The sequence below is a fragment of the Palaemon carinicauda genome, chromosome 14, assembly GCF_036898095.1.
Source record: "Palaemon carinicauda isolate YSFRI2023 chromosome 14, ASM3689809v2, whole genome shotgun sequence".
Lineage (NCBI taxonomy): Eukaryota > Metazoa > Arthropoda > Malacostraca > Decapoda > Palaemonidae > Palaemon > Palaemon carinicauda.
In genome coordinates, this window is record NC_090738.1 from 123,893,472 (window position 1) to 123,916,134 (window position 22,663).

At 39.7% G+C, this 22,663-nt stretch overlaps 1 protein-coding gene across 1 annotated transcript; it reads left to right on the top strand.

The window, feature by feature from the left end:
• Positions 1-11,559: 11,559 nt before the first annotated feature.
• LOC137653313 (uncharacterized) lies at positions 11,560-17,950 on the top strand. Its single transcript, XM_068386681.1, has 2 exons — positions 11,560-12,854; positions 17,492-17,950. The coding sequence occupies exon 1, from the start codon at positions 11,869-11,871 to the stop codon at positions 12,835-12,837; it is 969 nt and encodes a 322-aa protein (XP_068242782.1). The 5' UTR covers positions 11,560-11,868; the 3' UTR covers positions 12,838-12,854; positions 17,492-17,950.
• Positions 17,951-22,663: the final 4,713 nt, after the last annotated feature.

The window sequence follows — 22,663 nt, forward strand, 5'->3', positions numbered from 1 at the left end:
TGTAGGTGAGAGCGGGAAAATTTCCCGCCAAATTGCAAGTTATCCGCCAGTCGAGGCAGCCAATGTCATGGAGGAGGGGGAGTGTGCAGCCGCCACTATCCACCGTGCGGTGCATCGTACGCCGCCAACGAGGTGCGGCAACTGTGGCAGTTCGCACTCTGATAAGAATTCGTGTTTGGCCAAAGGTGTTACTTGTTATAATTGCCAGAAAGTGGGGCATTTGAAGAAATGCTGTAGGGGCAAACGTAAGGTCCTGCCAGAAGTATCTAGTGCTGTAGTGATTGCATCTACCGCCGTTGCGGGACAACCGTTATTAAATGTATCAGTGTCAGTGCCGGGGGGGAGGGAGTGTGTACCCACCACCGCCGTTGCCGATACGGGGGCCCAGGTTTGCGTCGCTGGCAGCGAGCTGTTGCAGCTGCTGCACCTCGACCCCGCGAAAGTTGAAAAGCAGCAGACGCTGAGAGATGTTGCAGGCATTCGTTTGAAGTGTTTAGGGGCAACTAAGTGTTGTGTATCATTAAATGGTCGATCCTCTATGCAGGAGATTTTCTTCGTGAATTCTGCAACAAATTTATACTTGTCATTGTCAATGTGTAAAGAGTTGGGTCTAGTCCCAGCTACGTTCCCCTATCATCTCGCCAGTGTTGCCACCGTTGATACAGTAGAGGAGGTGGATCTCTCACGTCCGACAGTGTTACCATTCCCCCCGCTGGAAGAAAACGTTCCCTTACTTCAAGATTAGCTACTCCAACGTTTTTCGGTGACAACCTTCAACACCTCCAAGTCACCCCTCCCAGTTATGGAGGGCCCACCCCACCGCATCCACCTCGTCACCGGGTCCATACCCTATGCTTGCCACACACCTGCAGCGGTCCCAAAGCACTGGGAAGATGAAGTCAAGGCTCAGCTGGAGGAGGACGTACGTAGGGGCATCATCCAGCCAGTACCACCGGGGGAGGCCACAGAGTGGTGCGCCAGAATGGTAGTAGTGGCCAAAAAGGATGGCCACCCGAGGAGGACAGTGGATTATCAGCGCTTAAATGCATGTTGCAAGAGGGAAACGCACCATACACCAGCACCCTTTGATATAGTATCTGGTGTACCTGTTCGAAGCTATAAGACTGTTGCAGATGCGTTCTGGGGTTTCCACCAGGTGGAGTTGGATGAGGACAGCCGAAGACTGACAACTTTCATAACCCCATGGGGCAGGTACCAGTATCGTCGCACCCCGATGGGCCACTGTGCAGCTTCCGATGCCTACACTCGACGGTTTGATGACGCAATTATGGATATTCCTCGCAAGTACAAGTGTGTAGACGACACCCTTCTGCATGACATAAGTGTTGAGGGAGCCTTTTGGCACACCTTTGATTTTCTGGCTACCTGCGCGAAGAAAGGCATTACCCTAAAACCAGAAAAGTTCTCATTTTGCAGGAGAGAGGCTACCTTTGTTGGTTTTCACCTGGGGTGGGACTCGTATGAGCCTACAAGTGAAAGGTTGGCTGCCATAAGAGACTTTCCCATGCCAGCCCAACCATCAGTTACGGATATCAGATCCTGGTATGGTTTCGTCAACCAGCTGGCACCCTTTTTGGCCACCGGGCCCCTCATGGAGCCCTTCCGGAAACTACTGAAGAAATCTACAGAAAAGAAGGTATATTGGGACGAACAACTGCAACACAAGTTCCGACAGGCTCAAGATATTATTTGTCGGCTGGCAAAGGATGGACTACGGTATTACAACAAGACTAGGCCTACAGCAGTAATCACAGATTGGAGTAGGGAAGTTATAGGTTTCGTTGTCCTGCAACAGTACTGTGGTTGTACCTCCCTAGAGACCCCTTTTTGTTGCAAAGGGGGTTGGCGGCTGGCTCTGTGTGGGAGTCGTCACCTGTCTGCTGCCGAATCCGGATACGCAGCAGTGGAAGGAGAAGCTTTGGCAGTGGCCTGGTGTCTACGGAAAGCAAGATTGTTTCTGTTGGGATGCCCCTCCCTCATTATCGTAACAGACCACCGCCCACTAGTGAAGCTTTTGGGGGATAGGGCCCTCACAGATGTGGTGAACCCAAGGTTATTCCGCCTTAAAGAAAAGACTCTGCAATATAAGTTCACAATAAAGTACCTGCCAGGAAAGTGGAATTCAGCAGCCGATTTTCTATCTCGGTACCCCTCCCTAATGGCAGTCCCAGATAAGGAGGACACCATACAAGAAGAAGATATCTCCGCGGCGGTAGCAGCAGCAACAGTAGCTGTATTGAGCCAAGATGACGGTATTACAATGGACGAAGAGATGGTCATGGACGCAGCAAATAATGATCCCGTATACCAGCTGTTGCTTGCAAGAGTCCGTGCTGGGGACTGGCCTAAGCAAAAATCCCAAGAACTACAGTGTCTTCGACCCTTCTACAGCGTAAGGGACAGGTTGGCTGCTACACAAAGTATGGTGACATATACCCATGAGGAGGGGGCAGTGAGATTAGTGGTACCTGACTCATTACGTAATAAAGTAGCAAGGAACCTGCATGCCAGCCATCAAGGGCTAGATTCGATGTTACGTCGTGCAAGAGCAACCGTGTATTGGCCTGGAATAGCAGGCGACCTGGAACAATGCCGAGCTTCCTGTGATGTCTGCAACCTGCACACGCCCTCTTCACCGCCAGAAGTCATGATTGTTACCCCTCCCCCTGAGTACCCCTTCCAGCAGACGGTGGCTGATCTCTTTCAACTCGAAGGACAAGTTTATTTGGCCTACGCTGACAGACTGACGGGTTGGCTAGAAATAGCGCATTTCCCCAAGGGAACTGGTTCCAACAAAATTATAGCGAAACTACGAGGCTACTTTTCCAGGTGGGGGGCTCCCGAGCAACTCTCCACTGATGGAGGCACTAACTTGGCTAGTGAGGAGATGATGGACTTTCTTAAGAAATGGAGGGTTACTGTCCGCCTTTCATCTGCTCATTATCCGCAGTCAAATGGGAGGGCAGAGGCTGCTGTGAAATCCGCCAAAAGAATCATCCGCTCGAACACGGGGGCCAACGGTAGTTTGGACAACGACAGGTGCACACAGGCAATGCTGCAATACCTGAATACGCCCTTGAGAGAGATAGGCAAGTCACCAGCTCAACTAGCAACAGGAAGAGCACTTCGTGATGGTGTTCCTACAGCAAGACAGCAGTATAAGGTAGATCGCCACTGGAGAAGAACCCTTCGACAGCGGGAAATATTGATGGCATCGTCTAGTGACAGATTTCCCCAATCACCAAGACAACGCTCTTGCAACATGACTCCATTGCATGAGGGCACCCAGGTTAGGATTCAAGATCCCAGGACTAAAAGGTGGGACAGATCAGGTGTCATCATCTCCCATCACCCATACCGGCAGCACACAGTAAGGCTTGACGGGAGTGGAAGGTTATCATTGCGCAACAGAAAACATTTAAAGGGACAGATAGCTTGTCCCACGCCCAGCCCACCGTCTGACCCAACCCCTAGCACCACACCAGCTGACAGCAGCAGTGAGAGCCCGCCCAGGTCTAGCTCCCCCACACCCAGTCTACCCCGTGCTACGAGACCGCAACGCTCCAGGAAAGAACCTGGCTGGCTCACTGAATTTGTTAAATAATATGTAATTGTCATTGCTTTTGTGTACTGCTAGCCTATAAATAGATGATTTCCTTGTCCACGTGTTATTATGGATTTCTTTTTTTTTTAAAGAATTATTGAAAATTCATGCTATACTATACATCTGATAGTGTTGCTCACATTGCTTTGTTCTGTGAATGTTTTAATTTTTTCTTGTATGGCTATGTTTGCAGTATGCAGTTGATCCATTTCTATTATGCCAATTCGACCCATTTTTATTAAGCGATTATTGATTTATTTACTCTGATTATTTTTGTGTAGCTAGATGCTACATTGTGCATCCTATCTGTTTTGTTACTGATTTACCCCATTTGATAATTATCAGATTGCAGTGTAATTGTTGTAATTATTACATGTCAATCTTGGAGGGGCATGTGGGATCCGTGTGTACGATATGTTTTCCCGCGCATTTATAAAGACTTGCTCTCCAGGAATAAGTCCTCCCAATCCCCCTCTCTTGCTATCCAGGAGATCACTTCTCACTCCTCATCAACCACACCTACCATTCCATCGCCTCAATCACCCGTACCTTCCACATCCTCTACTTCAGTCCCCGCACCTATCATACCACTCACCCCATCCATCATCCCATCATCCACACTCACCCCATCCACCTCATCCACTTCATCCTCCGAGGTCAAGGCAATTGCCTTTGCCCCTAGGGACCCTAGACAGTACTCTTCAACCTACACCATGGAGTAAGAGTTCTAAACTGGAACTCAGCCGGTGTTAGATCAAAGATCTCCTCCCTAATTGCAGTATGCAAAACTGAAAATGTAGATGTCATCCTGCTACAAGAAACCAATCTTCCAGCAGGAAAGAAACTAAAAATCCCAGGCTACAATGCCTACATCGCACCACAGATAGGCACAGACAGAGGCCTAGCTACATTAGTTAAAACTAGCATACCAACAACAAGGTTACACAACCCTATTCCCTGTGGCACCAACATAGAGACACTAGCAGTAACAATAACATTACTGAATCAAAAAATAGACATATACAACATATACAGAAAATTACATAGGGAGGATACAGGAGAGTTACAACTAACTCAACTCTTTGCTCACACAGAAAGAACACCAACAATTATCTGCGGGGATTTTAATGCACATCACCCCATAATATCATCCCCATCAAGGACAAACCCCTCAGGGGAACACATAGCTTTCGCCCTGGATGAATTTGAGGGAGTCTCCCTCCTAAACACAGGGCAACCTACACACATAAGAGGTGGAAGACTGGATCTGACTTTTGCCACAACAGCCATTAGACACCTAACCAAGTGGCAAGTACACTCAACCCTGATAAGTGATCACTTTGCCACAGTGACTGAATTGGACTTACAACAACTACCTCCAATTCCACCACCCCCACCAAGATGGAACCAGGACCTAGCAGACTGGGTCTGCTTTCAAACAACCATAGAGGAATGGGCAATCAGCTACGCTCCTCCAGAGGACATAGATCAACTAGAAAAAGACCTAGTTGAGGCCTTTCACAATGCAGCCAACAGAGCTATGCCACTAAAAACAACACAAGGTAGTTACACTTACAAAGACTCCTGGTACTACTGCCCAGAAGTCAGAAGACTAAAAACCAGACTAAACAGAGTCACAAAAATATACAGAAGAAGATCCACAGTAGAAAACAGAGAGCTACTACAAACAGTCAAAACTGAAACAAATGAAAGAATCCATGAAATCAGAATTGAAAAATGGATGGAATGGTGTTCAAGCCTGTCAAGATACACCAATCTAACTCAGCTTTGGAAATGGCTAGGCAGAGTAGCCGGAAAAAAGAGAAAGACACCAATTGCCACACACCCACACCCACATGAGGAGGCTGAAAGAATTGCAACATCCTTTGCAAACAGAACACTGTCAATCAATCTCTCCCCCGAAACCAGAATGCAACAAGAGCAACTGGCACCATCAAGATGGGAAGAGATCAACACAGCCTGCCTTCAGCAGGATGACACAGACACCCTATACACAGTTGAGGAGCTAAGAGCAGTACAAAAGACAGGGAAAGACACTGCACCTGGAGCTGACAAAATCACCTACACAATGATCAAACACATGGGTCCAGCAGGAGAAACTGCATTCCTAAGATTACTAAACAAAACACACCTAGAGCACATAAGGCCTCAAACCTGGAGACAACAAGATACCCAACCAATCCCCAAGCCAAAGGATCCAACAAATCCTAGGCCAATAGCCTTGGTATCCTGTATAGAAAAAACAGGAGAAAAAATGGTCTTAAACAGATTAAAGTACAAAATTGGCCCCCTAAACAAGCAGCTATATGCATATCAGGAGGGAATTGGAACCTCTGAATGCATCACAGATGTATTAAGCTGCATAAATCAAAACAAGGCAACAATAGTCTTCATAGACCTTGAAAAAGCCTTCGAGCTTGCAAGCCCAGTTGCAGTGCTGCAATCAGTAGCTAAAAAAGGAGTCAAAGGACACCTACTAGCATGGACTAAAAACTACATGCTAGGAAGGCAAGCCAGAGTCAAATTTCAAGGAGTGATATCCACATATCATGAATTGGAAAATGGTACGCCGCAAGGAGGAATTCTAAGCCCCCTCCTTTTCAACATCCTCATGGAAAATATAGCCTCACTTCAGCTACCTGAAGGAGTTAATATATTTATCTATGCAGATGATGTATGTGTAATAGCTCGAGGGCCAGTCAGGACAATAAAAATGCAAAGAGCACTCAATGCCATCAGCCACAAATCCAATGAGCTTGGACTAAAAATTAACATTGCCAAAACAAAAGCAATGACAATCAAAGCCCCAAACCCCGTACAACCACTCACAATAGGAATGGAACCCCTAGAATGGGTGGACCGATACACATACCTCGGGGTAATAATAGACAAACAGCTCACTTTCAAGCAAGAGATAAAATATCTCAAGGAAAGAACAAATGCCAGAAATGCAGCTATGAGATATATGTGCAGGCTCAAGGATGGAGCAAATGAACACGTCCAAAAGAAATACTATCTAGCCTGTTCCAGATCACTAGTAGACTATGCCGCCCCAACACTCCTAGGACTAACAGATCTACAAACAAGCACAATTGAAGTGATTCAAAACAATGCCATGAGGCTCATGTTGGGTGCCCCAATGTGGACAAGACTTTGCAACCTAAGGTTGGAAACCGGACTACCAACCCTCGAAGACAGAATTGCACTAAGAAATGCAAGCATAGTTGCAAAGATGTTCCTGTCAGACAGAGACTCAATCACCAAAAGACGAGTAAGAGAGGAACTATCCAAACATCCTGAAGTACAAACCCCAGATTCTTATGGCAAAGACCATAGCGATAACATCAAAAGACTTGGCCTTACAGAAACAATCCTACAATTAAAACCTGACACAGCACAAAGTACTATACACATTCCACCATGGAAAAAACAAGTTGCTAAATTCAACTACACCAAACTCCCAAGGGCAAAAGAAAACTGCACAATAGAAGAACTCAGAAACGCAGCAGAAGCAGCTATAACCTCAGTAGAAACAACAGGGGCACAGATCTACTATACTGATGGTACAGTAGATCCTGGAACCCAAACAGCAGGAGCGGCAGTTCACTCCTGCAAGTTCACAGCTTGCTGGAGAACATCCAACAATGTCTCCACCCTGCAGACAGAGCTTGTCGCAATACAGCAAGCATTAAAATACTCTATTGAAAATGAGGAAGGACCAGTAGTCATACATACTGACTCACGATCCTCAGTGCAGGTCCTACAGCAGGACAAAAACAAAGAAAACAAATCCCTGATAGCGGACATTAAAATCCTCTTACATCAACATAATGAAAGAAACAGACTAGTAACTATAAACTGGATCCCCAGTCACATCGGGATACCAGGGAATGAAAAGGCTGATGAGCTAGCCAAAAGCACCAAACACATTCACAATGTACAGGTGCACATACAGCCTGCACTGCAACAAATCAAAAGCAAAATAAAGACACAGCTCAAGAACAACCTAATCAAGGAACTACATATGAGGATAGAGAATGGCTCTCCCTCTGCAACATGGTACAAATGGGCATCGGAACTAGAACCCCCTCCCATAGACAGATACACCCCAAGAAAACTGGCAGTATGTATACACAGACTCCGGCTGGGTTACAAAGCAAACTGGGAACTCCTAGATGACATCCAGACAAGGTGTGAACACTGTGATGTCATACCACAACAAGCTCTCCTGCACTACCTACTAGAATGCAGAGAAACAGCACAGCTACGAGGTGATCTACTTGTAGACATCAACACACCACATGCCATGAAAGAGGCAGCCACACTGGCAAAAGCAATTGTCAAAAGCATAGACACACATGCACAGTTGCTTTCAACACTACCTCCACCAAGGTAAGACCTCCTCATTCCATGCACCATCTCATCCCCTCATTGTAAGGCTCTATTCACATCACCCCCTTTCACTTCTCAACTAATCTACCACTTAAAATCTCTCTGCAGGGACCCTAGGGAGTAAAGGGTTGGACAACCCCACCTGCACAATTTTTCTCTAATCTTCAAAAGCCTTACACCCCCACTTTTCAAACTACCACTATCCGAGAAATGATGGCCCTCTACCACTACCACCATCATCCTTACCCTATCCACATCTTTTTCTACTACTAAAAACCTTTCAAATTTCCATTAATGCAACTACCTTATAAATTTTTACAGATCACCTACGGGCCAACCAAGGGAAAGGCCCGTGCCAACAACAAGTGTTGGCTTTAATACCCCAACAACAACAACAAACAACTGTTGCAGGCACTTGTAATCTGGGCATCTGATTAATAAACAATGAATCGTCATCGACTCTTCTTCTTCGACCCCAAGACATATAAAAAAAAAAGAGAGAAATGGGGGCGTACGGGTCTACTGGAAGTAAAAATGGGGCGTCAGCTAAGATAGTTTGGGAACCACTGTTCTACACAGACAACACAGCTTGCACACTTTTTACTTCTAGGGGCTTTCTCATATACCGACAACCTCTTTGGTTGGTGCTTCTAGATTCCCTATTTCTATGTTATTATTTCTAAATTCTCTTAATTCATTACAGCTAAACATATGCTCAGTAGCATCCTCTGCCTCCCTACACAACACACAAGTCTATCCTTATCATTCCTGTTTCTATAATTTTCTTTTAATTCTAGCATATTCAACCTTGATTTTGTAACTATTACTACCCCATAATAATAATAATAATAATTATTATTATTATTATTATTATTATTATTATTATTATTATTACTTGCTAAGCTACAACCCTAGTTGGAAAAGCGGGATGATATAAGGCCAGGGGCTCCAACAGGGAAAATAACCGTGAGGAAAGGAAACAAGAAAAAAAATATTTTGTAAAGAGTAACATTAAAATATATATTTCCTATATAAACTATAAAAACTAACAAAACATGAGGAAGAAAAATAAGATAGAATAGTGCGTCCGAGTGTACCCCCAAGCAAGAGAACTCTAACCCAACTCAGTGGAATACCATGGTACAGAGGTTATAGCACTACCCAAGACGAGAGAACAATGGTTTGATTTCGGAGTGCCCTTCTCCTAGAAGAGCTGCTTACCATTGGTAAAGAGTCTCTTCTACCCTTACTAAGAGGAAAGTAGCCACGAACTATTACAATGCAGTAGTTAACCCCTTGAATGGAGAAGAATTGTTTGGTAATCTCAGTGTTGTCAGGTATATGAAGACAGAGGAGAATAGGCCAGACCAGGGGTGAGGAACCCTTTTTTGGATGAAGGCCATCTTGCAATTCCTCAATGCTCTTTAAAGCCGGCATAGAATTTTGTTGGTTATTTTATCTTCCAAGTAATTTATTAGTAATCTAAAGAAAGAGTGACAGGTTTATAAAAATTCAAAGCATTACAATTTCAAATATTTGAATCGAGTACTTTTCATACAAGTAATCAGTAAATGAATTATATTTAAAACTAAATTTTAAAATATTTCATTCAAGTTTGGGTAGTTTTCAAACTAACGTAAGTAAATGAATAATATCGAAAGCATGTCACTTTTAAATTACTTTAGTTGAGCAAGTAGGTTCTTTGTATTGAAGTGATAAATAAAATAATATTAAGTTTTTGGAAAAGATAGCTTATAAATATCAACAATATAACCTTTTCAAATATTTTATATTGGCAAGTAGGTACTTTTTAAATAATCACATCTCCTAAAAATGCAACATCCCAGTAAAAAATTGTATCTCCTTAAACACTTAGCTGTTTTCATTGAAAAAAAAAAAACAATTATTTGCTTTCTTAAGATGTTCAATAAATCCCTAGTTTTTAGCTTTCATAGCTGGGACACCATCAGTGCATAACTTATTATAATAAAAAAGTAAAATTTAGTTTTTTTTGTGACATAGCTTACTGAAGTTGTTAAAATGTCTGTTCCTCTTGTCCTTGCGTTAAGATTACCTAAGGGAAGCTGTTTTTCATACAATCAAAACTCGTCAGTGAAAGCACAAATAAAATATTTTTATGCCAAAAATCTGGAAACTGTTGACTCATCTAAAACTAACATAGATCACAGTGAGGAGATGGACAAAACAGTACCTCTCTCATCCATCATGCGTTAAATCACTCACTCACTGCAACAAGCAGTTTTTCCTTGTCAGCTACAACAGCGGTTGCAGCTGACAAGGAAAAACTGAGTGTTATTAAGTTAGGATTCATTGAATTCAATGAAAAAATGCTTCCATTCTCTGGGAGGTACATCACTGAACACAACTTTCCTATTGTCTGTGTGTACATATTTGTATGTGTGTACATACAGTAGAATGATTTCAAACACAATATTCAGTGTCAAAGCAAAAATATACTACACATACTGTACACATATCAATGGCCGTAAAAGGCCGCACTTGATGGTCCAGAAGGCCATATGCGGCCTTAAGGCCGCAGGTTCCCCATCCCTGGGCCAGACTATTCGGTGTATGTGTAGGCAAAGGGTAAATGAATCGTAACCAGAGAGAAGGATCCAATGTTATTATTATTATTATTACAATCCAAGCTACAACCCTAGTTGGAAAAGCAAGATGCTATAAGCCCAGGGGCTCCAACAGGGAAAAATAGCCCAGTGAGGAAAGGAAATAAGGAAATGTAGTGCTGTCTGGCTAGTCAAAGGACCCCATAACTCTCTAGCGGTAGTATCTCAGCGGTAGTGTAAGTTCTATGTAGTCTCTTCTGCCCTTACTATTCACAAACCTGTTTGGTCATCTCTGCTTTTTTTTTTTTATTAGTTTCATTTGCCATTTTCCTTTTTATTTCTTTCATGAGTTCTTGCTTTTTATGCTTTCTTACTTCATCAATTTTAATAATGCAGATGCAAAAACCAAATGCTGTGAAAAGGAAGAGGAAACTGTTATTTCTTATTTGAATAATATATATATATATATATATATATATATATATATATATATATATATATATATATATATATATATATATATATGATAGTGTATTTTTACTCATGAAACCATAATCAGGAATTAAAAATAATAAAATATCTGCTAATTTTTAAGATAGAAAATATGGAAAACTTACTCAAATGCAGAAATATCTTATACAAGCTGTGGAAAGTCAGAAAATATATGTTTTACGAAATAAACCATTAGAAGAAAGAGAAGGGTTGCTGTTACAAAGAATACGACCCATTACAACACTGGACTGAACATGTGATAAATATTTAATGATTAATTTATCTATTGTACAGATAAAATAAGATTTTTACAATAATAAGAATAAGCTTGGAAGCATTGCACCTATTTATAACGCGATAGAGTGCCCGCAAACCCTTATTTTGCGGAGTGAGCAATTAGGATCGAGGAACTAGGTGAGACTATAGTACGACAAGTCGACAACTGAGCCCTAGCTCGCCTAGCTCACAGTCAAATCAGTCACAGCCACGACCACGACATTCAAATGTGGACAAACCCCCAAGTCAAAGGTCGGCATATCCAAAACTTTTTGCGGTTGTCACCTTTTTACAGGAGCAAAATAAGTCAATGTATGACTCCGCACGAGTTTTTTTTTCTTGTACCACGGTCGCCAAATTGGATAGACTTAATCAGTGTCCTCATTTCAACGTGTGATTTGTTTACTATTGAGCACGTGAGTTCCCCCAACCATATCTGAAACACTTCCTTCTGCTTAATCTGAAATTCGTTTTGAAATGGCTACTGCAGTGACTTGCAATGGTTGTGACTACAATTATTTTCATTATATTCAGAAATTTTATGACAATACACCAAATTTCGTAGAGTACTTGCAAGATCACGGTGTTATACCAAAAAGTGTTGTGTGTGAAAAGTGTAAGTTACCATGCAGTATTGCACAGGAACTAAATATATTTTATTGTGGGCGTTCTGTTCAAAGGAGAGTGTGCAATTTCTCAGTAAGTATGTTTGCGGGCACATTTCTGGGCTACACCCGCCTGCCACCTTGGGAAATAGCATTGTATGTGAACCACTGCCTTCAGAATTTTTATGATTTCAGCCCGTGTAAGGAATTCCTAGAGTGGCCAACGAGAACATTAGTTAACTGGCATAATTTTTGTTTCGAAGTCACGCTGAATTGGCTCTACAATCAGGAAAGTATCGGTGGGCCTAATATCATCGTAGAAATAGACCAGACATTTTTTCTTAAAATCAAGTACGAGCGATTTAGGAAGAGAGAGCCGAACCAGGTCTGGCTTTTTGGAGGAATTGAGCGGGAATCAAAGAAGAGACTAATTATCCCTTTGCATAAGGAGGGTCAAGACCCAAGTGCCAAAACATTATTGCCTATAATAAGAAAGTACATTCGTAAAGGGTCAGTTGTGATAAGTGATGACTGGGCTGCTTTTCAGACCCTTTCACGTGAAGGCTATGTTCATAAATTGGTTAATGACCCCAATGACCGCAGTGTTCACAAATGGACGATTGAGCTGCAGTTAAAAAAACTCAGGAATTGGTCAAGCAGAACTGGCATCCAAACCGAGAAATTTATTCATTATTTTTCGGGGTATCTATTTCTGGATACTTTTCAGGATAATCCGTACCACCAGTTTTTCCTGGAAATTGCCAAACTATATAAAAGCAAACCACTTGGAAGCCATTCCTTTTCTCTCACGGGTTTGAAAAAGTACCCCGAAGAAGAATGATTCTTATGCTAATTCAGGTAAGAAATGCCTGGTAGTTTTCTAATTTGCTTGTCAATATTGTGTGAATTGTAATGTAGCATTTACCGCATATTCTTAATGTAGTTTTGAGTTATTCAATATTCATTTCTGGAGGATCAAACGATAAGTGGTGTGGACGGGGTCACTTAGAAAAACAATGGTTTTGACCCTTGGGGTGTGAGATGATTAACAAACAAGGGTTAATGTAGATTAGAGGTGCCAACATAACAACTATCATAAACCCTACCACAATCTTGTATATACTTAATTTTACTTACTTTTACGGATTTATTTCTCGCCCTCCATCAGACACTAAAGGTCTGTTCAGGCGGGCCTTGGTGTGTGAAAAAATAATTTCTTTCCAGTTAATATTTTGCTCTGTATCGTTATCAGTTATTTCGCTAGCATTTGTATTCAGGCTTAATAGTTTTCAGGTCACTATTATAACACTTTCTAAAAAGATAAGTCTTCAGGTTTTTCTTGAAATCTGCCACATTATATAATTGGCATCTCATTTTGCTCTAAAACATCCGTACGTCTTGACTTGATCGGTTAAGTTTATGGGGGACAGACAAAACTTGAATAAAAAAAGAAAAAAAAATTACAAATTTTTCACCTTTTCCCACCTAGTCTTAGAAGGATACAAGCTACGTTCTGAATAATCTAGATTCTAGAAGGATACAAGCTACACTAGTAATCTAGCACCCAAATTTTTCCTGGTCATTTCCTTCAAGTCGATTATACAGCCAGTAGCTAGTAGCTACAGGTGTTCTTTACACGTTATACCTTATGATACAGGTAAAATAAGCTTAATTACAATAATAAGAATAAGCTTAGAAGCTTTACACCTATTTATGAGATAACAGAGTGGCCGCAAACTTATTTTGCTTAGTGAGCAATTAGGAACAAAGAACTTGTGGCAGAAAGTATGGCAGTTTTTTTAGAAACTGTCTTCTGCCCACATTGGGTCAGGCTTACAACCCTTGCTATTTGCCCAAATAATTCCATCTCGACAGGCGAAAGCAAGTTTGGAAAGCGGAAATATTACATTACAACTACAACAGAGGTTTTGATGCCGAAGACGGGAATCCGCGGTATTGACCACGTGGGACTGTTTTCAACCTCTTCATAGCCTCTGTACCATGTGGTCTACTGTCTTGGGGTAAAGTTATCTTGCTTGAGGGCACACTATTCTATCTTATTTATCTTCCTCTTAATATTTAGACAGATTTTTTCTATCGTTGTATGAATGATCTAATCTAATGTTGTTACTGTTCTTGGTTAAAATGTTTTGTTTTGGTTGTTAATTAATTCTCTAGTAGTTGATTTATTTATTTCCTTTCCCACTTAAGTTATTTTTCCCCCATCGAGCCTGTTGGCGTATATTATCTTGTTTTTCCAATTAGGGTTGTAGCTTAGCTTGGCAAATAATAATAATAATAATTTCCAACTAAGGTTGTAGCTTAGCTTGGCAAATAATAATAATAATAATAATAATATAAGAGCTGCATTCCTAACCCTATCACGTAGGGGAATTAGTTTGTTCCGAAACTATGATTGTGTTTAATAGCATCGGAGGTTGATTTCTTTAAGCAATGTAAATCCTGACACCAATTTTGTTAATTTCGGTAACCCGTATTTTAGGAAAAATACAAATTACCAATATTTTGTGATTTTGTTAATTTCGGTAACCCGTGTCCACACTTTTATAACACTAGACTCAGTTATACTCAGAAGTGGGACCCGAAAACATTTGTTTGTACGCCACTTGTTTTCGTCTTACTCAAGTGGCATGTTTACCCGGTAATAAGTTAACAATTCCAACCCCCCCCCCCCCCCTCCAACAGCGGCGGGTATGATTCATAGGCTGAGCCCCACGTTTGAAGATATGCTCCAGGCCATTTTAAACAATAACAAATAGTCCGTTATACCCCTCTAGGCCTGTATTACCCTTTTTAAGTTTTATAACCGTCTGTGACACGTCCTAAATATTTAAAAATATTATTGGATATAAGTATCATGTTAAAAATATTTTCACAAATCATTATGTTTCTAACTTAAAAACATGTTTAGGAAAATAATAAAATAAAAATGTAATTTTATCATATAATAGATGTTATAATGTATATACAAAAATGTAAAATATAATTTAAGGAATATTTCTTTATAAAAGAAAAAAATGTATGTTAAGAAAATGTAATTGTATTTTCATAATAAAAGATAAAAAAAAAATGCCTTCCAAAGAGCTTCTCAAATGAATACCGCAGCCCTTCGAGCTAATTGCATGACAGTTCTACGGAATTTTTAATTTCTTCGTCTAGTCAACCGTGGGCCTCCCATTAGCCCATAGCTGTTTCCTATAGAACACTTGTCAATGTCAAGGTCAAAGAAGGTCGGGCTGTATCTGAAGACAAAAACAAACGTTGCCATATATCAGAGCGTTTCGAAAATAGAGAAAATGATGCCATTTGATGGTTAAAATGAATACGATTTCTTTAAATGTTTAACTTCAGTTATAAAAAATTCAAATTTTAATTGTTATAGATTTGAAACATTATTCAGTCGTACTATAAAGTAACGTGGCATAAATGTTGCCACTTTTTCCGGTGTAGTTTGTCAGCGATGGACATTCATTAATCGGCTTTAAACCTCCTTGTTTCGTCGGGAGGAACCGTTTAAGTTTGATAGCTTATGCAGTCTTAAGCACTTCATTTTATACCTCAAGATCAACCATTCTTTGGATTACATATGGCTCTCTCCTGATAAATTTACCCTTGAGAATTTAACTTCTGCTTAATCGTAGCCACCTCTGGTTAATCCTGTGAGATTAGTTAAAAAGGAAGGACATCTGACGTAAAGCGGCTACGCTTTATCAGTTTCAATCAGTTTGCATGGCTCGTGCCTTTGTACTTACTTGTTTACTTGTTTTGGGTTTAAATCCAACCCTCCACTGAAGTCGAGTGAACTACTTCTCGGGCGGGTCCATATTAATCATCTAACGAGACATTTTCATTATAACTTATACAATTCTTTCATTGTAGCATCTTCCAAATCATATGACCTTGTGAAAAGTAATGTCTTTAGTTTCTTCTTAAAATCAGTTGCTCCCTTTAGGTCCTTCATTTCAGTTGGCAGTTTATTATAAAGTCTAGGCGCACAGTAGCTAAAAGCCCTTTCACCAAATTTACTATTTGTTCTTGGTTCAGATAGCCTATGTTTGTCACTCATGTGTCTTATGTTAACATTTGTTTCTAGTTCTAGTTTATTCAGGCATTCTTTTAGATATTTTGGTTCAGTATCTTAAACGTTAGTAAGAGTAGCTTGTATTCAATTCTCGCTTTTACCGGTAGCCAGTGTAATTTAATTAGTGCAGGGGTAACTCTTTCCCTATTGTGTACCGTGTTCTTTTTTTCCTTAAAGTGGTTGAATTGTTTTGACAAGAGTACGCTATACACTGGGTCAGAAATCGTTTCAGCCGCCACGACAGGTTGGTTTTACTATAGTAGGGACACCCGCGACGATAAGTAACTTGAGCTCCACACCCATATGTAGGAGGGAGATAGGGGATTAGACTACAGACGCTATAACAGAAATGCCTCTTAAGATTTAAGTCAGTACAAGGAAACCCAAAAGAATCAAACTTTGCCATCCAGAATGGTCACCCATCCCCATCCAGAGCAACACTGCTCGCTTGTCAACTTCGACTCGAGAGATTGTTTATATTTCGAAATATTTCGCAAATTCGCATTAGAAAAACAGCAAGTAGGTACTGTTACTGACGTTTCTAAAGCAAATTTCAATTAATCAAGCATTATCATTGGTAAATGTTGCGTCAGTGGCGTTCATTTTGTGATGAATTTTTCTATCTTTTTTTTCAGTCCTACATTCCACCAGTAGTTGTTTATAAGACATACTTTATGATATACAATCTCGACCAGATTTTGTAGATTTGAGAACAAACCCCTTAAAAGAATATTGGGAGTTGAATGGCAGGACAGGGTTAGAAATAGAACCATAAGAGAGGTTACTCGAATGCCATATGTGCTTGAGATCATGGCGAAGGGTAGATGGAGATGGTTAGGGCATGCTCTTCCCACTCTCCAAAAGAGATTAGTTCACCAAACGTTTAACTGAGCTCCGCAAGGTTCTAGAAGAGTAATAAGACCCAGGCCTATATGGCTGAGGACTATGAAACGTGAAGTAGGAGGCGATGAATGGAAATTTGTTGAATTAAAAGCTCAAGGTAGAGATGACGCGAAATCTAACCGACGCCCTTTGCGTCAATAGCCGTAGGAGATGATGATATATGAATAAACTTAGACCATGCTTTTGAGTTAAAATGTTAAACTCATTTGCCAGACTTTCATTGCATATAATTATCATATTAGTTCTTGGATATCAGCTTGTAAAATTCTAATTCGCATTTTGCATATTTGTAATAGGACCAACAACATTAGATATGTAAAATTCAGTTTTACACTTCTCATTGCATTGGTATTCCATAGAAAACAAAACTTTTTCTATTGCTGCATATATACAATATATATACTATAGGTTAATGAAATTGGATTAACATTATGGAGCATTCATATTAATATGTGCTTATCCTGAATTTCATAATTTCCTTTTTCCTCAGGTTCTACTAATTACCAGTTGATTGATCTCTTATACACTAAGTAATGCATCATGTTCCTGAGGTTGATGGGATGGCTTCAGAGGACCATCTGCAAATAACTGAATTTTGGATCTTCCTTTCGCTCTTTCCAATGTATGTTGATTATATTGAAGAAAATAACATCTTGTAATTCTTGTAATTCTGAGGACGAGTCTTTGTTGTTCGCAAATTGAATGGATAATGCCAAAATAAGAAATATCCATTTATATATTTATATGTACTGTATTATATATATTCTGTGGTTATTTTTGTATTTTTATATATTAAGCTTTATCATCTGCTATGTGTAACATTCAAGGAAATTTGCAGAAGCTTAGGCCTACTGTAGGAAATTTGCAGAAGCTTAGACCTACTGTTGTTTATAGTGAAATTACAGTACTGTATCTATCTATTTTCAAAATATACATTTCACAGCTCATTCTGTATATTGTAGGTTACGCATACAAAATATATTTTGAATTATGGATGTTTTTAGTATGACCCCTTGTGTTTGTTCAGTGTAACATTTCTTTCATATAATTACCTATTTTCTACCTCCACATAGAAGTTCACAGATTTTATTGGCCCTAGTAAATGCCAAACTGAAAGGAGGACTTTGGTGATCCAAGAATATCTGTGTACACTACTGTACGCGACAAAGATTTAACTTTTACCCCCACCATAAGGTTAAATTTCGAGCACATTTTGCTATATATTTTTTTTAAATTGCTCTATCAGGCTTAATTTTTGTCTTAGAGAGGTCAGGTTGGTCTCATTCTTTTGGAAAATGCCTGAAGTTTTTCATAAAATTATCAAAAATATATAAAAACATGTAATTAACAGTGTTTTGCAAGAACGTACCGGTACGTCCTTTGGGGGTGAAAGGGTTAACAATCTTATTTTCTTCACAGAGCACTTGCAGATTCATACTTAAGGAAAATCTTATCATGGAAAGACGTGGTGGAGTTTTTTCTTTTAAAAAATAAGTTGTTTAATCATGTTTGTGGACATTTCAGAGAGAAAACATGAAAGTTCACCAGGAATCCTGTTGCTTTGTAAGGAAAGGACTATCCGTAAGACTATTTGAAATTGTAGAAGACATGTATAAATTTGATCCATGTACAGTATGTATGTAGGGTTTGGCACAAAGATGGTCTGTAGAATCACTTACGAAATCTTGGATGATCTTAGAGTATACAAAAATTAAAACAGCATACACAAGAAAGTGGTAACAATTTATTGTTGGTTAATACTACTTCAGAAGCTAAGCTATTAGTTCGTTTAAGAACAATTTAAATACAGTTAAAAAGCGTGGTGGTATCCATGGTAAAATTGATTGTACTGTACTGGTATTGGTATCTAAATAAAAGACTATAAGTAAGAGCATGAAGAAGTAAAAGGTAGTTCATCCAATGAAAATGTACTGAGTACATTTGGTGAAAGGGCTTTTAGCTACTGTGCGCCTAGACATTATAATAAACTGCCAACTGAAATGAAGGACCTAAAGGGAGCAACTGAATTTAAGAAGAAACTAAAGACATTACTTTTCACAAGATCATATGATTTGGAAGATGCTACAATCAAAGAATTGTATAAGTTATAATGAAAATGTTTCGTTAGATGATTAATATGGACCCGCCCGAGAAGTAGTTCACTCGACTTCAGTGGAGGGTTGGATTTAAACCCAAAACAAGGTCTAAACAAGGTCTACTAATGAAGTACAGCACCTTATTGATTTCAAAACTATGCCATCTAAGCAATGGTTTTCAGTATCAATTTGGGATGGTAATATTTTCTCAATGAACTCTAGAGCAGTTGAAGAAAAGGATAAATGCCAATGTAACATTTGAGCCAAGGGTGGGAAATAAATAGGGGTTTCAAAACGGTCGAGAATTTTGAAAAAATTCTGAATGCATGCAAAATTTGTGTGGAAGGTTCATACAGAACGGAAATGTAACTGACAATCATTAGAGACAACTCTTAAAATAGATTACAGATTTCAAAGCAAAGTCTGCTATATTGGTTAAATCTTTGGAGAAAAAAAAAAAAAGTATTGTTTGTATATAAAGAAAACATTAAGTGCTTAGAGACCACAGAATCAAATTTGAGAAGTACATTTATGAAATCTGTGGGGAAGTACTTTTCAATTACAGTACAAAGTACACACTTAGGAAAATTCAGAGTAAAGATGGTATAAAATATTTATACACTGCTGCCAAATAAGAATTTTGCTTGAAATTACTTATATGAAATTAATATATCTAGATATACAGCAATTTCTCTTTTATTCGACAGGATTTTTTTCCCAGGCTGTTATAAAGTTGATTGATGTTGCAAGCCAATTAGTCATTTTTTTGTACTAACTGTTTACCAATCTTTCTTCCACCTTGTTATCTTTGAAAATATAGTATCTTTTTACGAATACGCAACAGAAGTACAGTCACCAAAGGAAAGTAGCTACACAGCTCACGAAAGCTTTAAACCAGGAAAAAAAAGCAAACAAACATGGTGAGACAACAGCATTGTAAGCAGTAAAGGTGGTAATATTTGTGGTGACACCTTAAATTTTCTCACTCGTCAATAGCTTAACCCCAACAGCTTGGGGTACCCTTTTAAGTATAAAGATATAATTCAAGTTCCTCACATCACTGCTGCTAATCAACTTCCTCCGGCCACGACTGGGTCAGATCCCGTGGTTGAAAGACTGAAGAGAGATTGCATCAAGGGTTCAGTCAATGACTATTTTGCCTTGAGCAGTCCATCACATTATTTCAAAGGACTGGAGAAGTACTTCTCTTATCTAAATTTATGTCTGTTTGCTGCAAGTCGCATACAATGAAGAAAGACACCCATTTGTCATCTGAAGGGTATTACATACCCCTCTGGTACCAGAAATTACTATGACCCTACAAGGACGCTATCTAGAATGTCTACTGAATATTGAAGCTACTGGCTTCCCTTTCTTGGGCCAAGCTCCTTACTTTCATTGTAGACAGACAAATTACAGGATTTTGATAGGCTTCAGAATTTCGACGGAAAGGGATGTAAATGATTCAAAAGCAGAGGTTCTACAAAGTGCTAGACTCCTCGCCAATGAAAAGGACATCACTACACTGCTGTGACCAAGGTGGACCTGAAAGAATCATGGATTTTCTCCAATATCAGCTTCATTAGGCTGAATGAGAAAGTCATAGACTTCAGTCTCCAAAGGATATAACACCATGTCTATATACCAGGCAACTTTGACTAGTTTAGCTGAGAAGTATAATGACGCCATGTAATTCAAGTTAGTAACGAATAAGTTCATCAACAGCATACCTTGCGGATGCCAAATATGTATTTGTGGATCTTGGAGTTCAGTGACCATTCTAAGAGATGGGTGAGATATCCCCATACTGTCAACTTTGGCTATCACATTGAGCCTCAATGGATCAAACTATTTTTTTTTTTTTTTTTTTTTTTTATACCTCCCGTTTGAAGATCTTAACTTTCAGCCAATACTAAATCTCAAATGCGGTGTTGCCTTTATCTATGAGAATTCTACAGTCTTTGAAATGATGTTTGTCACTCTAATTAATAGGGCATATAATTTAAAATCTAAAAGGATACTTAATATCTCAACAGTTTCATTATGCTGTTCCCTGTCTGAAAACTATCGAAGATCATGCAGGTTCGATCGGAAAGATGTAAGGCCAAGTTGAGTCAAGTCTAGTGTTAATGTTATGAAAGGGCTGTTAGTCTGATCAGCTCCATTATACCCTTAACTTCTGACTTCTTACACTTCCTATAATAGTGCAGAAATGTCTCGTTTCCTTCATCTAGGGATGTGAAACTGCCTCTTCTTTTAGTAAATATTCTTCACGGGCTTAACTTAGGTTCTTTGAAAATCAGATTCCATGTGTGTTGTGTTAGTCCCTAACTAGGATCTTGGTCTTATCCAAAAGTCTTACAGGGCCTTCCCCTAAAAGCTAGTGGTGTCAGTGCATCCTAGGCATGACCTAAGGGTCTTTGCATTTCTCATAGCCCCTTAGCTGCACTCATCTTTCGCCTTCAACTTCACCTCGATTCATGCTTTCATTCCTCTAGCTGAACATCCTCTTTTAATTTTAACTTATGTTGTAACTGTGGGATTTTTCCCCGCTTTACTTTGACACAGAATGCCCTCCCCGGTCCTAGGGCACATGGGCAAGATTCCATACATATAACTCTGCTTGCTTTCTTATGATACTCCCTAAAGCTTCTTTGCTAGAACTCTTTTTGGAAAGGCCCCAGATACTAAGTGTTAGACAGCAGTGGGTGCAATGTTTTTTACCGCCCCTACCTTGTTTTATTACCAATAAGGAAGAGGACCAATTGTATTGTCCAATGAAGGCTGTATCTACTGAGGACCAGAGAATATGGCTCCAGACTGTTCCTGTCCATGAACTAAGGAGGAAAAAAGTCACGGGGAACAATGGCTCCAGACTGTTCCTGTCCATGAACTAAGGAGGAAAAAAGTCACGGGGAACAATGGCTCCAGACTGTTCCTGTCCATGAACTAAGGAGGCAAAAAAGTCACAAGGAACGCAGCCTCCTATTGACAATTGCAAGGGATTTTGAGAACCTGTGTTTACAATATACAGTAGATGGTGGAAGAAGACATAGAAGAATGTTAGCTCAAACAGTCAAGAGTGCTCTCTACTTTTGTTGTTATGAGGAACAATTTGGAATTATCTATTTCGAGATGCAAAGTCTACTTATACTATTTATATTTGATAAATGTTTCTCATGGTTAAATTTTTTTGTATTCACTGGAACTGGTAGTTCAGGGAGCTATTTGCTACTTCTGGATAGAAGCAGCGAGAGATTCATCATCTTCCATTTCAACCTAAAATTAACTTCGAGATGCATGGTTCCCAAAGTAATTTTAATAGACCTTGTAGCTAAATGTATACTTCCCCGAGCATTCCGCATCCGAAGTCTCGCTTGCTTATTAAACCAGGCATGTGTGCGATTAATGGGCCTGTTTACATTAATTATAGTACAATGATATTTGTCTTTATAAACCCCTCTATGAAATAACGAATACCAATACCCTCCTCTCTACAAAATCAATTGTGTTGCCTCCTACAGTGTGCATAAAATTCTAAGTTATTACTTGAGACTTACCTTAGA